The sequence below is a fragment of the Asterias amurensis genome, chromosome 3 (genome assembly GCF_032118995.1).
Source record: "Asterias amurensis chromosome 3, ASM3211899v1".
NCBI lineage: Eukaryota > Metazoa > Echinodermata > Asteroidea > Forcipulatida > Asteriidae > Asterias > Asterias amurensis.
This window is the reverse complement of record NC_092650.1, coordinates 16,695,781-16,713,775: the sequence shown is the minus strand read 5'-3', so window position 1 is coordinate 16,713,775 and position 17,995 is coordinate 16,695,781. Positions and strand designations below refer to the sequence as shown.

The 17,995-nt window shown below is 39.4% G+C and overlaps 1 protein-coding gene across 1 annotated transcript in view; it reads right to left on the bottom strand.

Annotated features, from left to right (window-relative positions):
* The window catches only part of LOC139934821 (polycystin family receptor for egg jelly-like), a 36,207-nt gene extending 23,772 nt beyond the window's left edge, over positions 1–12,435 (bottom strand). The window contains exons 1-31 of the mRNA XM_071929224.1: positions 12,224–12,435; positions 9,949–10,139; positions 9,204–9,315; positions 8,132–8,167; positions 7,360–7,800; positions 6,937–7,050; positions 6,734–6,847; positions 4,684–4,797; positions 4,482–4,595; positions 4,281–4,394; positions 4,079–4,192; positions 3,877–3,990; positions 3,679–3,792; positions 3,477–3,590; positions 3,279–3,392; positions 3,077–3,190; positions 2,874–2,987; positions 2,672–2,785; positions 2,469–2,582; positions 2,271–2,384; positions 2,073–2,186; positions 1,871–1,984; positions 1,669–1,782; positions 1,476–1,589; positions 1,274–1,387; positions 1,072–1,185; positions 879–992; positions 677–790; positions 475–588; positions 282–395; positions 83–196 (exon numbers count right to left, since the gene is read on the bottom strand). Coding sequence (XP_071785325.1) covers positions 83–196; positions 282–395; positions 475–588; positions 677–790; positions 879–992; positions 1,072–1,185; positions 1,274–1,387; positions 1,476–1,589; positions 1,669–1,782; positions 1,871–1,984; positions 2,073–2,186; positions 2,271–2,384; positions 2,469–2,582; positions 2,672–2,785; positions 2,874–2,987; positions 3,077–3,190; positions 3,279–3,392; positions 3,477–3,590; positions 3,679–3,792; positions 3,877–3,990; positions 4,079–4,192; positions 4,281–4,394; positions 4,482–4,595; positions 4,684–4,797; positions 6,734–6,847; positions 6,937–7,050; positions 7,360–7,800; positions 8,132–8,167; positions 9,204–9,315; positions 9,949–10,139; positions 12,224–12,299 — 3,820 coding nt within the window. The 5' untranslated portion in view covers positions 12,300–12,435. The remainder of the gene's footprint in view (positions 1–82; positions 197–281; positions 396–474; positions 589–676; positions 791–878; positions 993–1,071; positions 1,186–1,273; positions 1,388–1,475; positions 1,590–1,668; positions 1,783–1,870; positions 1,985–2,072; positions 2,187–2,270; positions 2,385–2,468; positions 2,583–2,671; positions 2,786–2,873; positions 2,988–3,076; positions 3,191–3,278; positions 3,393–3,476; positions 3,591–3,678; positions 3,793–3,876; positions 3,991–4,078; positions 4,193–4,280; positions 4,395–4,481; positions 4,596–4,683; positions 4,798–6,733; positions 6,848–6,936; positions 7,051–7,359; positions 7,801–8,131; positions 8,168–9,203; positions 9,316–9,948; positions 10,140–12,223) is intronic.
* Between the last annotated feature and the right edge of the window lie 5,560 nt (positions 12,436–17,995).

Here is a 17,995-nt window from a genome sequence, read left to right as displayed (position 1 = left end):
ACAAAGATTGATTAAAAGGAGTTTTAAACATATCTCCGTTTAGACATGGATCGACCAACGATTTCATTCTGATTATGTTTACCTGTTTCACAGTTGGTTCCCATGTAGCCTGCAACACACGTACACGTGAAGCTGTTCACGCCATCCACACAAGTTGCTCCGTTTAGACATGGATCTGGACTACAGTCATCGACATCTAATTCAAAAAAAGATTGATTAAAAGGAGTTTGTAACATATCTCTTCCTCAATCGACCAACGATTTCATTCTGAATATGTTTACCTGTTTCACAGTTGGTTCCCATGTAGCCTGCAACACATGTACAGGTAAAGCTGTTTACGCCATCCACACAAGTTGCTCCGTTTAGACATGGATCTGGACTACAGTCATCGACATCTGAAACAACAAAGATTGATTAAAAGGAGTTTTAAACATATCTCTTCCTCAATCGACCAACGATCTTGATTATGTTTACCTGTTTCACAGTTGGTTCCCATGTAGCCTGCAACACATGTACAGGTAAAGCTGTTCACGCCATCAACACAAGTTGCTCCGTTTATACATGGATCAGGACTGCAGTCATCGATATCTGAAACAAAAAGATTGATTAATGGAAGTTTTAGACCTAGCTCTTCCTCAATCGACAAACTAAACGGTCTCATCCTGATTTTGTTTACCTGTTTCACAGTTGGTTCCCATGTAGCCTACAACACACGTACATGTGAAGCTGTTCACGCCATCCACACAAGTTGCTCCGTTCAGACATGGATCAGGGCTACAGTCATCGATATCTGAAACAAAAACATCGATTAAAATGAGTCTAATACTCAGCTCTAACTAAATCGACAATCTAAACGATCTCATTCTGATTTTGTTTACCTGTTCCACAGTTGGTTCCCATGTAGCCTGCAACACATGTACACGTGAAGCTGTTCACGCCATCCACACAAGTTGCTCCGTTTAGACATGGATCTGGACTACAGTCATCGACATCTGAAACAACAAAGATTGATTAAAAGGAGTTTTAAACATATCTCTTCCTCAATCGACCAACGATCTTGATTATGTTTACCTGTTTCACAGTTGGTTCCCATGTAGCCTGCAACACATGTACAGGTAAAGCTGTTCACGCCATCAACACAAGTTGCTCCGTTTATACATGGATCAGGACTGCAGTCATCGATATCTGAAACAAAAAGATTGATTAATGGAAGTTTTAGACCTAGCTCTTCCTCAATCGACAAACTAAACGGTCTCATCCTGATTTTGTTTACCTGTTTCACAGTTGGTTCCCATGTAGCCTACAACACACGTACATGTGAAGCTGTTCACGCCATCCACACAAGTTGCTCCGTTCAGACATGGATCAGGGCTACAGTCATCGATATCTGAAACAAAAACATCGATTAAAATGAGTCTAATACTCAGCTCTAACTAAATCGACAATCTAAACGATCTCATTCTGATTTTGTTTACCTGTTCCACAGTTGGTTCCCATGTAGCCTGCAACACATGTACACGTGAAGCTGTTCACGCCATCCACACAAGTTGCTCCGTTTAGACATGGATCTGGACTACAGTCATCGACATCTGAAACAACAAAGATTGATTAAAAGGAGTTTTAAACATATCTCTTCCTCAATCGACCAACGATCTTGATTATGTTTACCTGTTTCACAGTTGGTTCCCATGTAGCCTGCAACACATGTACAGGTAAAGCTGTTCACGCCATCAACACAAGTTGCTCCGTTTATACATGGATCAGGACTGCAGTCATCGATATCTGAAACAAAAAGATTGATTAATGGAAGTTTTAGACCTAGCTCTTCCTCAATCGACAAACTAAACGGTCTCATCCTGATTTTGTTTACCTGTTTCACAGTTGGTTCCCATGTAGCCTACAACACACGTACATGTGAAGCTGTTCACGCCATCCACACAAGTTGCTCCGTTCAGACATGGATCAGGGCTACAGTCATCGATATCTGAAACAAAAACATCGATTAAAATGAGTCTAATACTCAGCTCTAACTAAATCGACAATCTAAACGATCTCATTCTGATTTTGTTTACCTGTTCCACAGTTGGTTCCCATGTAGCCTGCAACACATGTACACGTGAAGCTGTTCACGCCATCCACACAAGTTGCTCCGTTTAGACATGGATCTGGACTACAGTCATCGACATCTGAAACAAAAAAGATTGATTAAAAGGAGTTTTAAACATATCTCTTCCTCAATCGACCAACGATCGCATTGTGATTATGTTTACCTGTTTCACAGTTGGTTCCCATGTAGCCTGCAACACATGTACAGGTGAAGCTGTTTACGCCATCCACACAAGTTGCTCCGTTTAGACATGGATCTGGACTACAGTCATCGACATCTGAAACAACAAAGATTGATTAAAAGGAGTTTTAAACATATCTCTTCCTCAATCGACCAACGATCGCATTCTGATTATGTTTACCTGTTTCACAGTTGGTTCCCATGTAGCCTGCAACACATGTACAGGTGAAGCTGTTTACGCCATCCACACAAGTTGCTCCGTTTAGACATGGATCTGGACTACAGTCATCGACATCTGAAAAAACAAAGATTGATTAAAAGGAGTTTTAGACCTAGCACTTCCCCAATCGGCAAACGTAACGGTCTCGTCCTGATTTTGTTTACCTGTTTCACAGTTGGTTCCCATGTAGCCTGCAACACACGTACAGGTAAAGCTGTTCACGCCATCCATACAAGTTGCTCCGTTTAGACATGGATCTGGACTGCAGTCATCGATATCTGAAACAAAAAGATTGATTAAAGGGAGTTTTAGACCTAGCTCTTTCTTAATCGACAAACTTAACGATCTCATCCTGACTTTGTTTACCTGTTTCACAGTTGGTTCCCATGTAGCCGGCAACACACGTACATGTAAAGCTGTTCACGCCATCAACACAAGTTGCTCCGTTTAGACATGGATCTGGACTACAGTCATCGACATCTGAAACAAAAAAGATTGATTAAAAGGAGTTTTAAACATTTCTCTTCCTCAATCGACAAACTAAACGGTTTCGTCCTGATTTTGTTTACCTGTTTCACAGTTGGTTCCCATGTAGCCTGCAACACACGTACATGTGAAGCTGTTCACGCCATCCACACAAGTTGCTCCGTTCAGACATGGATCAGGACTACAGTCATCGATATCTGAAACAAAAAGATCGATTAAAATGAGTTTAATAATCAGCTCTAACTTAATCGACAATCTAAACGATCTCATTCTGATTTTGTTTACCTGTTTCACAGTTGGTTCCCATGTAGCCTGCAACACATGTACACGTGAAGCTGTTCACGCCATCCACACAAGTTGCTCCGTTTAGACATGGATCTGGACTACAGTCATCGACATCTGAAACAAAAAAGATTGATTAAAAGGAGTTTGTAACATATCTCTTCCTCAATCGACCAACGATCGCATTATGATTATGTTTACCTGTTTCACAGTTGGTTCCCATGTAGCCTGCAACACACGTACAGGTAAAGCTGTTTACGCCATCCACACAAGTTGCTCCGTTTAGACATGGATCTGGACTGCAGTCATCGATATCTGAAACAAAAAGATTGATTAATGGGTGTTTTAGACCTAGCACTTCCTCAATCGGCAAACTTAACGGTCTCCTCCTGATTTTGTTTACCTGTTTCACAGTTGGTTCCCATGTAGCCTGCAACACACGTACAGGTAAAGCTATTCACGCCATCCACACAAGTTGCTCCGTTTAGACATGGATCAGGACTACAGTCATCGACATCTGAAACAACAAAGATTGATTAAAAGGAGTTTTAAACATATCTCTTCCTCAATCGACCAACGATCTCATTCTGATTATGTTTACCTGTTTCACAGTTGGTTCCCATGTAGCCTGCAACACATGTACAGGTGAAGCTGTTTACGCCATCCACACAAGTTGCTTCGTTTAGACATGGATCTGGACTACAGTCATCGATATCTGAAACAAAAAGATTGATTCAAGGGAGTTTTAGACCTAGTACTTCCTCAATCGACAAACTAAACGGTCTCATCCTGATTTTGTTTACCTGTTTCACAGTTGGTTCCCATGTAGCCGGCAACACACGTACAGGTAAAGCTGTTCACGCCATCCATACAAGTTGCTCCGTTTAGACATGGATCTGGACTGCAGTCATCGATATCTGAAACAAACAGATTTATTAAAGGAAGTTTTAGACCTAGCTCTTCCTCAATCGACAAACTAAACGGTCCCATCCTGATTTTGTTTACCTGTTTCACAGTTGGTTCCCATGTAGCCGGCAACACACGTACATGTAAAGCTGTTCACGCCATCCACACAAGTTGCTACGTTTAGACATGGATCTGGACTGCAGTCATTGATATCTGAAACAAAAGATTGATTAAAGGGAGTTTTAGCCCTAGCTCTTCCTTAATCGACAATCTAAACGATCTCATCCTGACTTTGTTTACCTGTTTCACAGTTGGTTCCCATGTAGCCTGCAACACACGTACATGTAAAGCTGTTCACGTCATCAACACAAGTTGCTCCGTTTAGACATGGATCTGGACTGCAGTCATTGATATCTGAAACAAAAAGATTGATTAAAGGGAGTTTTAGACCTAGGTCTTCCTTAATCGACAATCTAAACGATCTCAATTTGATCTTGTTTACCTGTTTCACAGTTGGTTCCCATGTAGCCGGGAGCACACGTACACGTAAAGCTGTTCACGCCATCCACACAAGTTGCTCCGTTTAGACATGGATCTGGACTGCAGTCATCGATATCTGAACAAGATTGGGCAAAAAGGATTTCAAAACACCGCATTTCAATAATCGACAAACTAAACGATATCATCCTGATTTTCTTTACCTGTTTCACAGTTGGTTCCCATGTAGCCTGCAACACACGTTCAGGTAAAACTGGTTGCTACGGTCAGGTGTGACGGTCATATAATGTGTACCCCCACCACCATTAAGCTCATTTTGTTTTCTTATTGTGTAACAACTCCTAAACCAGTAAGGAAAAATCCCAAATTATTCAAGAGAAGCGCCCCCTTTCTGACGAAATAGTTTTCTTCGTGTGCTTCCATCACCCTCATACTGAATTTGAAGGATGACCCATTACTCATTAGGTATTCCTCTCGTACAAGCTATACTCTTTTGGCTTATTTTCATCTTGTTTTCTTCTTCTAAATCATTAATGAGGTTCAGTTTAATAACACGATGCCGATCTTTAATCAATGCTATTGCCATTTTATTCGTGTCAAGACTATTTACACATAATTTATTAATCAGTCGATGACAATAATCAGTTGCCGAACTTATTATTTGACAAAAAAAATGATTTGTTTAGCTGATTTTTCATTAGTAACATTTCAGGTCCTTATTCCATGGATCTGCTTACCGTAAGCACAGAATCGGCGCTTACGGAAGCAGGGAATTATAACGGCAAGCGTATTTCACCGGATTGCGGCGAATTGTGGCATTTGCGCGTGCGAACCCCCGTTACTAGCATTCTACGATTACAAGGCTAGCGCAGAAATTCGGTTCTTGCACGTAAGTGGGGGAATCGTGATCGTGAGCGCAGGATTCGGCAGTAAACAGACCCATGAAGTTTTGCCTATATCAAAAGCTTCGGTTAAGTTTAACTTGTATTTTGTAGCTCAATAAACAATATTCCTAGATGGCCTTTGCCTTCATGCATGTTGTGGTTTTGAGAAAACATATTTAAAGGCAGATGACACTATTGGTAATTACTCAAAGTAGTTATCATAATTTCTTCCTTGATTACGAGTAATGGGAGGGGTTGATGGTATGAAACATTGTGAGAAACAGCTCGCTCTGAAGTGACGTAGTTTTCGAGAAAGAAGTAATTTTCCACGAATTTGATTTCGAGACCTCAAGTTTAGAGTTCGAGGTCTCAAAATCAAGCATCAGAAATCACACAACTACGTGTGACAAGGGTGTTTTTTTCTGTCGTTATTATCTCGCAAATTCGACCACCGATTGAGCTCAAATTTTCACAGGTTTTTTATTTTATGCATATGTTGAGATACACAAACTGTGAAGACTAGTCTTTGACAGTTACCAATAGTGTCCACTGCCTTTAACCATTTTTACAATTTCCCATTAGTACTGGTTGTATATTATATACATTGTTCTGCGATAAGTGTGATAAGTTAGTTAAGAGAGACTGAATTCCAACGAGGCCCTCACTATTGTGCTCTTCATTGCTGTCTTGATCATTTATGTCTTCGTCTGTCCGTGTATGTCTTTACATGTCCCAAGCAGGCATCTCACCACAAGCATCTCACCACAAGCTTCGGCTTATATAGATGCATCCATACTGTATTAATAAATTTGTATCTGCCTTGTAAAATAATATTGTTTATTGGTGACTCATTTAAATTATTATTATTTTTCCAGTTTCATGAAGTATGGAAATAAATGTAAGTTTGACTTGAATCTAATTGAATGTCTTCCGTCTCTTATTATATGACTAAAAGGTCAATGTACATTCTGAGACCGTATTAATAACAGCTGATGTAGCTTCGCAAACAATTCAATGGCTTCATGAATACACACAGGGTCACATAGACATGGAGCAGAGTAACAGTCAACGAGATCTGCAACAAAATGATAAGGTAAAGGAGGATAAGAGCTAGCTCTTCCTAAATAGACGAACAGTACGATCTTTAAAAAAAATCCTGATTTTGTTTACCTGTTTCACAGTTGGTTCCCATATAGCCAGCAACACATGTACAGGTGAAGCTGTTCACGCCGTCCACACAAGGTGCTCCGTTTAGACATGGATCTGGACTACAGTCATCGATATCTGAAACAAAAAAGATTGATTAAAAGGAGTTTAACACCTAGTTCTTCCTTAATCGAACAACTAAACGATCTCATTCTGGTTGTGTTTACCTGTTTCACAGTTGGTTCCCATGTAGCCTGCAATACACGTACATGTGAAGCTGTTCACGCCATCCACACAACTTGCCCCATTCAGACATGGATCAGGACTACAGTCGTTGGTGTCTAGAAACGAGGGAAACGAGTGGCAACTGTTGTTTATGTTTTATAAAAATAATTTTGAATTTATATTATAATAAATATAATTTTGATTTGAAAAAAATTGAATTGAAATAATTAAGAGCTTTATTTGAAGAGGTAATAATTATTATGGAAACTTTTTCTCAAATAAGTTGGTAACCAAAAAGTATTTACAGTGTATCTGTCACTGGGTGTACGTTTTTACTCTGAAATACCTGTCGGGGAAATTATTTTGTTTCTTCAGCTGAAAATGCTCAGCGACATACGAGATCAAAGAAAGAAGTTTCGACTCACAGTTGCAAAACTGAAACTCCCCTGTGCCGGCACTTCCAGTGCTGTAACCCATGTATCTGACGTCAAGGGGTGAAGGGTCAGACCAGCTCATGAATGACCCTTGACCATCCCTTCCAACAACCAATCTCCCGGTCGGATAGTCATACGTGATCCAGAACCCTCGGTACTCGGTCGTGCTCAAGATGTTGTCGGTGTACACCTTCTCGAGGGCATTCGGGCAGTTCGTGGCCGGACACCGTCGGATGAACGAGTACTTGTTGTTCAAGCCGCCGAACACCAGCTCGTACATGACCGGCTGCTCGCTGCTCGTAGTGCTCAGACCGATGTACGCGTTCGAGCTTGCTTTGACGCGGAAGTGGATTTCGGTCATGTCGATCTCGGTCGGGAAGAACTGGTAGTTGAAGCTCGCTGGTGTTGTTCTACTGTCTAACCAGTCGCATGCTGTTTTATTCAACATAAATTGTATGTTCTTTTTGTTATAAGTGTTTTCCGAAACAGACCAAACACATAAGTATTCAGCTAAAGCAAGAGTACAACTTTATAATCAACAATGTTTTCTAGGCTGTAATTGTTTAATTCTTTATTGGCTTGTTTTGTCCTTCCTTTTTTACAAATGCCACGGAAGACTTTAGTGATAAAAGAACTTCTGTTTGCTTCTGTTCCGGGCTGTTTCAATTCATTTATGTTAAACTATATAAATTAATAGGTGTTTTGATTTATCTCTGTTTTGTTGCAATTAAAAACAAATTTAAACGACAGGAATAGTTCATACCTGGGGATGTCCGTATTTTATCGTTGACTGGTTCACCTGTGACGAGAAGGAGTGAATGATTGATAAATTCAAGTTGGTAATAAGAAGGGTTCACTGACGTACTGACTGGTTAAGGGGTGAAATAGTTCCGTTTGTGGTTAACACTACGAGGTTTAACCTGAAGGTCTGACGTCACACTTCGAGGTTTGTGAATAACGCCAGAAACCTGCCTCCAGACAGGCATGTATTTTCACCTTTGACCTACATTCATTCTTCATAGAGATACGCAGTCAAATTCTATTGCTGACGTGACAGGAGTATACTGTATGGGCACGGAAATCCGATGTCACTGCTCGTTTATCCAATGATAGCATTGTATCCAATGGAATCACTGGATCTGGACAGGTACCAGTCTTTATCCTTGCGGGTAAAGACAGGGGTCCAGTCTATACGAGGTTTGGCAGTTTGAACCTACCTTCTTTGAATTTAAGCCTTTTGAACGCTAGGTGGCAGCATACATACATGTCCATTTGGGTGCGTTCGTTTGGCATCCCTGGGTCTACCCGCGGTGCTCACTCGGGTGAGCCCCTGACAAGAGCTAAACGAACGACCACTCACCGCTCTCATAGTGACGTCGTTTACCTGGGGCCAGCCCCCAAGTGACCCACTCCACAAGCAAGGCACTGGGGGCTGACCTGGGTGAACCCCTGGAATGACGTCAAAAGCTATTCGAACGCACCGGGGCAGACTGGGGATGACCCAGGAGGCTAAACGAACGCATCGTCTGAGCAGCTCACATTTCTAGAGCAGCAGGTTTACCTGGTAAATCTGCTGCCACCAAAAGACTCCCGTTGCTTTTCAGTTACAAAATATGCAGCTTGACCATAGGCAAAAGCTGTCATTTGGCCTAAAATTCGGTATGTTATAAGATTAGACTTTGCGATAAAATATTTGGAAAGATTTTGTTGACAGTAGGGTTGACATGACGTGGTTCTCTATGGTTCAAACCCAGCGACCCTTCTGATTGGCTTAACCAACTGATCATTTGATAATTATTGGTCTTTGAAATCGTTACGTCATGTGGTATACTCACAGCAGAAGTAGTTGATTCGATACACACCCAGTACGGAGCTCGCGTCATTGGGGTCATTGTAGTTGACGTACGTGTCACATGACTTACTCCCGCTGCAGGATTCTTCAACAAACTGGAGGCGCGAACATACGATATTAGTATAACTCATCTGTAAAAGTATTTACCATGGTATGACCATGGAGGAATAATGTGTATTATTCCTCCATGGTATGACAGTACTTTTTAAGACAACATTAAACGGTTTGGATGCTTGGCTGAGATTGTTTAATAAACCTATTAATAAATGACGTCATAAAATATTGTGGAAGCAAAATGGTAACCGTCATTGTGCTTTTGGGTTGTTCTTGCAATTAATTAATTTTAAAATAATTACATATTTATATATATATATATATTTATAATAAAAAAAATTAACGAACTATTTTTACTTGTAAATGTACTTTTTCGGCCTGCTTGTCCGCCAGTGCAGTTATTAAATAAACCATTATATATTGTCATGGCACATTTTGGTTCATTAGTTGGTAGCAGCTGAATGTAATAATGTTCGTAAAGCTCACGGTAGAGTTCATAATCGTGAAGGTCCAATATCAAATATTGATGTTGTACAATGAAGACATTCACTGTACAAACCTATAGGAATATCCAACATCCAAACATCTTAAAAGCAAAGTCAAAAATTCGATGTACAAATAATATATCACGTCCAATATTATCGAACTATTACATTCATAAGACTCGGGTATACCTGTTGAGCCCCGATAGATGTGCAGCTGTTCTGACTGTCCCACGGCGTTCCAGAAGACGTACACACCGGAAAAGTGATCTCGTTGTGGTTATGGAAGTATGTGTAGAGCGACTCGGCAATGTACGTGTACTCATCACTAGTTGGGCAGGATAACTGGGCGATGTCCTCGTAACACTCGAACTGACTGTCAACTTGATTATGGAACAACAAAAGTCAAATGTAATGCTAAATCAATTCAACTTAAGTACTCTTTAAGCAAAAATTTAGTTGGGCACCAGCAGCGGTGTGAACTTAAGAAATTTTGGCCGGTAAGCTGTCACTGTTGAGCAATACTTTTCTGTCCTTAGCAAGTTTTTGTGCTTACGTGTTTTATGGAATTGAGCCCAGGGCCCACTTTCATAGCGCTGCATAGCGGCCGATTTTGTGCGTACTGTCCGATTTCCATTTCATAGCGCCGCTATCGTTAGCACACGAAAAGGCATGCTAACCTTCCGGCGCTTACCACACGAAAATAAATGACGTCACAATGCAAATCCATGGAAAACGTGCTATGGCCGACCAATTTTTCTGCTAACTGTTAACCTGTGAAATACGCTAAGGCTTATGCAAATTTTTCTGCCACAGTAAGCACGCAAATTTGCTTACTGTTTAGCAGCGCTATGAAATAGGGCCCTGTTGTGATACTCTTTTCATCTGCGTTTGTACATTCGTGAGCCTACAGTCTGTTTTGAGTTTGTCTTTTCTGAGTAGTAACTTTTTACTCTCTTTCTCGTCCTATAATTGCCCCGCTAATGATGATTCGTTTGTTTCGTGTCTTTGTACTAACTGTCTTTATCTTTGGTTTGTCTGACCTCATGGTCTGACCTATGTGTTTTTCTCTAGTGCGTATAATTGCTTTGAGGCCCTAATACATGTACATGTAATTAAGTGTGTATTATTATTGCACTTGTCAATCATTTTCTGTGTATAAGTCCGTTGACCCTAGTGGACGGCGCTAATCTGTTATTCATGATCTAGAATGATCTGGGCCCAATTTCATAGAGCTGCTAAGCACAAAAATTTGCTCAGCATGACATTTTTGGCTTGATAAAAACAAGATTACCAACCAAATTTCCATGTGAGTTTCAAGATAAGCAAACAACAACTTAATACCAGTAACAAGCAATATGCAACAAATGGAAATTTGGTTGGCAATCCTGTTCTTATCAAGGAAGATCATTGCTTAGCATAAAATTTCTTATAAAAACAGGATTACAACCAAATTTCCATTTGGTGCATGTTGCTTGTTACTGGTATTTAGCCGTTGTTTGCTTATCCTAAAAATCACATGAAAATTTGATTGGTAATCTTGTTTTAATCGAGGCAAACATGTTGTGCTATGAAAATTGTTGTGCATAGCAGCTCTATGAAATTGGGCCCAGGTCACTGAACCTTAAATAAGTGCTTAACCACCTCTCTTGTGCGAAATTATAAGCGCTACTTGGCTAAACCATTCACAAGAACCATCTCTGCCCTTACAGGTACCCATTTACCCATGGGTGGAGAGAAGCAATTATAGTTGAACTCAGGGACACAAAACGACGGGGATTCGAACCCACACTCTGCTGAACAGAAGTATCAGAGCTTTCTGCGTTCTTCACCGTAATATTACTGCTGTTAATGATGTGAAGGTATTTCAGCAAATATATTTGTCAAGCAGTTTTTTCTGTTAAACAGCTATATTAAAATGTGTCCATCAGGTTGTTATAACAGGAAATTTAACTGTTTTCTCAGATCATAACATCCATTTTGTTTTCTCGACGCAAGAAATTTTCGCTTAGACGTATATTAAAGGGAATGTACACTATTGGTAATTGTCAAAGACCAGTGTTCTCACTTGGTGTATCTCAACATATTATGCATACAATAACAAACCTGTGAAAATTTAAGCTCAACTGGTCATCGGAGTTGGGAGAAAATGATGAAAGAAAAAACACCTTTGTTGGACGAATTTTTGTGTTTTCAGATGGGAATAAAATACTTTTAGCTAGACGTCTTTTATTATTTTACTGAGAAATTACCTCTAATTCAAAATCTATGCTACTTCAGAGGGAGCCGTTTCTCACAATGTTTTATACTACCAACAGCATTCCAATGCTTGCTACCAAGTCAGATTTTAAGTTAATATTTGTTTTGAGTAATTACCAAACGTGTACCTTCCCTTTAAAAACTGTTAAAACGCACACATATAAAACCATTAAATTGGGCCTCTTGGTGGCGTTTTGTTTTCACCTACCTACAACGACCTCGCCGTACAACACCGTCAACACCATAAAGCATACACTCCATATAGATGTACAGCATTTCCACATGTTTTTTTTTATAATAGAACATTAAAACTATTAGTTAAGATGAACAAGTCGGGTAAGATGTACTGAATATCCATGAAAGTAAAGTTTTATTTACTAATGTACCCATGTGTGTGTTGTTTTGTTTTTTCGAACCGTTGGTTTACGCGCAAATCATGTGCTGATCAAATTGTATAAAAACGCGCTCCAGAATAGAACAACACAATCGCGCGAACCTTGTAAAGATGAGAAGTCTATTGTTGCGTCACAGTGTGCTGGTGCACGTCTCGCGCGTCTCATTTCGTGCTGTTCAAGTGCGTGATTTCCGTTTCATAGACCTTATGCATTGACGTCATCCAGCGGCCATCTTAGTGGAAAAACGGTGACGAAACAATCAAAACGCACAGATTTGTACCCGCGGCGCACAGGATTGGCCAATGAACAACCTCCTTTTGACCTCTAGGTGAGGGCGCCCTACTGAAATGACGTCATGTGCATAAGGTCTATTAAAGACATTGATAACAGAGACATGTTTTAGTCAGTATTACCATTAAGCACAGATCCTTAGCTCAATGAATATTTTAAAGTAAACCATCAAAGTTGTGCATTACCATAATATAGTAGAGATCAATGATAAGGTATATTCTCTTCACCACATTTTGACGGCGAGCGCGCACTGCACTGTCTATTCTACATTGATATGCTTATGGGACCTCTTACACGAGAATGGGACTTGAATCAAGTCTACGTTTCGTCATCTTAAAGTGCGTAATTTTCTTTTTCGTCACACCGTTAACGTCATTGGTTATTGTCACAAAAATACTTTGTATGCGTCTTGGAATGAGGTGCATGAATATTGATCTAAATTTATAACGCAGTGGCGTTCAATGGGTGCATGTGGTTACAGCCCGTGTTTATTACCTTTAATTTCAAACGTAATAAGTAGGACAATTTGTGAATGATAAAACCATTTTAATTTGATAGAAATAACATAAAAATAAAAAATTTGTATTTACTAGGGGGTAACATGGCAACTGCTTATAAAGTTCATGTTTTCAACAGCAGAGTGTGGGTTTGAAACCCAGTCATGACATTGGTCTGCGTTTGGTCATAATTAGTGCATTTTTCTCTATCAGTCAGGATTCTAATGAATGATGAGACACTTGCTTATTTTTACGGACTAGGTGAAGGGTGTATCCATATTTCAGCCAGCAGTAGGTGGCAACGTGTCCCTGATAGAAGTTTTGTTTTGATCGACAGCCCAAGTTGAATATTAAGTATAGGCCTACGCCCTCACTTTGAAGTGGCCTTCCGGCCTTGAGATGTCGGGCGGTCTCTCATATTTGTTTGTTCAAGTACATTGTATTCTGTGAAACAGAGTTTCCAATCATTCTGCCATTCATTCGCCGTGTGACCTGCGGCCGATTTCACGAAACGCTAGGATTAATCCTAACTCGAGTTAGGACGAGTAACCCGTCCTAACTTAGGATGGGTTCAATTCGTTTTTTACGTACTTGGATACAGAACTGAACCCGTCGTAAGTCCTAAGATTTTTGTGTAAATCGACGACTGGGTCCAATGTCATGGCTTTGTTTACCGCAGAATATACTGCGCTTACCGAGCCGAATAAAACACATCGTTCTATGAGATATAAGTGCCAAATTCCGCGGTTAATAAGCAGAGCCATGAAATTAGTGGCCGACATTTTTCATTGTATCCAAAAGCAGTTAAAGATGCTGTTATTTATTGTACAAAATGGAACCAGACTACTAGCCCTTCAAGCCTCGGTTTGATAGCATTGATTTGAATGGGGAGTAATCAAGATGGTGTGGTAATGGTCTAATTTGACTTTTACAATGCGGTTGTAATCATTTGTCTTCGATTTAAACCAAAATGCCAAACCGATGCTTGACTATTTTGTCTGGTTTCATGTTGTACTTGAAGAGTTGCTATTCGTGATTAGATAACAAAGGAGGACCATGACCTAAGCCAACGATAGCATGATTAAAGCCATTGGACACTTTCGGTACAAAAAAGGTTCACAGATTTATAATTAATTTACAGCATGTACAGGGTGTACAGGTTTGTTATTTAATATATAAGTTGTGATACACGAAGTGTGGGCCTTGGACAATACTGTTTACCGAAAGTGTCACCATGAAATCACAACGGTGCAAAATGTCATAATACTTTACGCTAAACAGACTCAGAAATCAAGAAAATAACAGTTAAAATCAGGCAAAATATCGTCCATAAGTTGAAGTTGATTTCAAGAATGACTTTCAAAGCCTTCTGTATTTGATGAAAAATGAGTTTAGAAAGATATATTTTTCAAAACGTTGATCGATTTGTTTGCGTTGAAGGGAAACATAATCATATTGGTGAATGCTTGTTTTTATTTATTAATAATGTTTTTATCAATTACTGTGAGGTTGTAATTTTTAGCTTACATGTAATTATACATTGAAAACTATAGGGGATGTGATTGTCCAATAAATTTAAATTATTGCGATCAGCAAGATAATTAACTGAAACAATTGACATTGATTTTATGTTCAATAAAAAGTAGACGAAGCTTTTGAGACGATTTGTTTTATCTTAAAGGCAGTGGACACTATTGATAGTTACTCAACATAATTATTAGCATAAAACCTTGCTTGGTAACAAGTAATGGGGAGAGGTTGATAGTATAAAACATTGTGAGAAACGGCTTCCTCTGAAGTGGAGTAGTTTTTGAGAAAGAAGTAATTTTACACGAATTTGATTTCGAGACCTCAAGTTTAGAATTTGACGTCTCAAAATCAAGCATCTGAAAGCACACAGCTTCGTGTGACAAGGGTGTTTTTTTCATTCAAAGTTATCTCGCAACTTCGATAACCAATCGAGCTCAAATTTTCACAGTTTGTTATTTTATGCGTGTGTTGAGATACACCAAGTGCGAAGACTCTTTTTACAACTACCAAAGGTGTCCAGTGTCATTAAAGTGACGACGAATGATTTTTTTAAATTAGTAGACAGAAAAAATAATGTATAAAAACATGTAGAATTGCAACCACGATTTTGACTTGAAACTACGCTATTTAACATAATTGATAAACTCCAAAGTTTACCGATATATCGGTATATTTTGTTCCGGTCGTTTTTATTCTGATGAGGAGCTGAAACTTGGTGAGAAGCTAATGATGTCAGCAAGATCAGGCCGCAAGATCAGACCGCATCACCAGTGCCCTCTTGGCACCCAGTCTGCTGATCTTTATCGCTTTATTGTCTCTCGTTGATGATGTGAGGGCCCGGGAAGTGTTTCTGTCTTTCTGTCTTCATGTGTTTCTTGTCCATCTTGCTTTGTGGAGGGGGAAGATTCCTGGCACTTCTCTTCTTATCGAGTCCCGCATCTAATAAAACTCAGAACAAGACTTAGTGTCAAACGATAAGGATTATTTTCATTTGAAGTGTATTGGGACCGAAAGTGGGATCAAACGATCCGTCTGAGGCCAGATTGTGGTGAATATATCGCTTGTGTATAACTGTTATTGTTTGTGTTTTAATTGTGACACTCAGGTTGGTTAAATGCCGTTTGGGGAAAATGAGGACTCGGCTTTCGTTGTACTCTGATATTATTTATTCTGCAAGTCTGCAAATGTAGAAGACGTAGGAAAAATATAAATGTTACTTAAACGTGTAGTCTCACATACCCTTGCATGAAACACCGTATGTTAAATCGCATTGATCGTCACTACTGAGCGAAGGATATGCGCGATATGATGCGAAGCCACTCTTATAATATAGTATTAGTTTTAAGGGTTGAATTTACCGGGACAGTTGAGTTCATCATCACCATCTGGACAACTGGCAATGCCGTCACATTCGAAGACAGACGGGATACAATAACCAGAGTTGCATTTAAACTCATCGTCATCACAGACTATAAGAATTGGATCAAACATAGAGTTTAGTCAAATCATTAGTGTAGTACTGACAAAGGACATAATTATCATTCTCATAATTAACGCAAGGCACGAAATAACGTACCAATTATATGGCGCCAGAGCTAGTGAAAGCAAGTGCTTCATTCAAGATTAATGCAAAAGATATCTCTAACACACAAACATTAAGGAGCGAACGATTTTTATTATAATGGTTATTATTATTTGTTCAAGTCTCAAGAGAAAAAAAGTAGTTCATGACCATTTAAAAGACACTGGGCACTATTGGTAATTGTCAAAGACCAGTATTCTCACTTGGTGTGTCTCAACATGTGCATAAAATAACAAACCTGTGACCATTTGAGCTCAATCGGTCGTCGAAGTTGCGAGATAACTATGAAAGAAAAAACAGATGCTTGTTTTCGAGACCTCAAATCTCAGGTCTCGAAATCAAATTCGTGTAAAATTACTTCTTTCTCGAAAACTATGTCACTTCAGAGGGAGCCGCTTCTCACAATGTTTTATACCACCAACAGCTCCCCATTACTCATTTCAAAGTATGGTTTTATGCTAATAATTATGTTGAGTATTACCAATAGTGTCCACTGCCTTTAAACAATTTGTCGAATTTTGGCCGCTGTGGCAGGAGATTCAGCCCCCCCCCGACATTATGGCAAACTATATACTTGTACAAACTTCTTCTGATAGCGCCCTCTTTTGAATACTCCTCCTCCAGCCGATGTTAATTTCCCAGAATTCCCTGTGACATATCGGCTCCAAAAAGCACTTGCGTCGTTTTCGACTGACTTGAGGTATTTGATTGAGCTTGGACCGTTTCTAAATGAATTATATTTATAAATACCTGTATAGGACAGTTTCTCCTTTTTGATTGGCTGGGAGGATACCACGTGGGGTGTTTAAACGGATGCTATATAACCACAGCCAGAAGTGTTTAAACACAGCATAGCATATGTGTGGTCACTGAATCGGCATAAGTAGTATACAACGTGGATTTCTGACATCACTTTGTATTTTAACCAAGCAATCTGAATTTTTCCCCGAAAGTTTAAGGGTATCGAAGCTTGGTGAAACTTAGGGTAGTGTGTTATGATTATATTTGACACAATTTAATTTTTTTTTGATTTTATTAAAATTTGGTCTTGAACAAAACGATCAAATTATTCATAGTGAAAGAGCCCGAAAAGTTGAGTGAATGCACTGAAGTGAATGTCGTGTGCGGCAGAATCATTTAGTCTGGTTCCCAACCTAGTCGCGCGATTAGCTGTTATGAGAGGCAGAAACGAGATGTTTAGTTTCCATGATTAAATTGGCCCATTAAACGTGGATATAAACGCGTAAATTGCGTATAGGAGTGACGAGCGGCGAGGGGCAAAGATAGCAAGATTTCGTTCTCGAATTTACAGTGTTTTGTTTTACATTATGAAGGTAAAGTTATTTCGGAATGGGAATCAAAGTGTGTTGGATCTGTTTTAAACTAGTGGTTTAAACCCGCCGAGGCCTGGTTCTTGATAATTACCTCGACTTCGTCTCGGTAAAATTATCAAGAACCAGGCCTCGACGGGTTTAAACCACTAGTTTAAAACCTCTTCACCACACATCGATTACCTTCATTAATAATAACACAAAATAGTCATAATCGTTGTCAGAGTATTGAGTATGTGAATGCTATACTGGGAACCTATTGTTGAACCAGCTGTATCTTGAATTCAAATCCTGAATGATAAACAAAAGACGAGAAATTAGTTTTAGTAGAATTTACCGTAATTACACCCGATT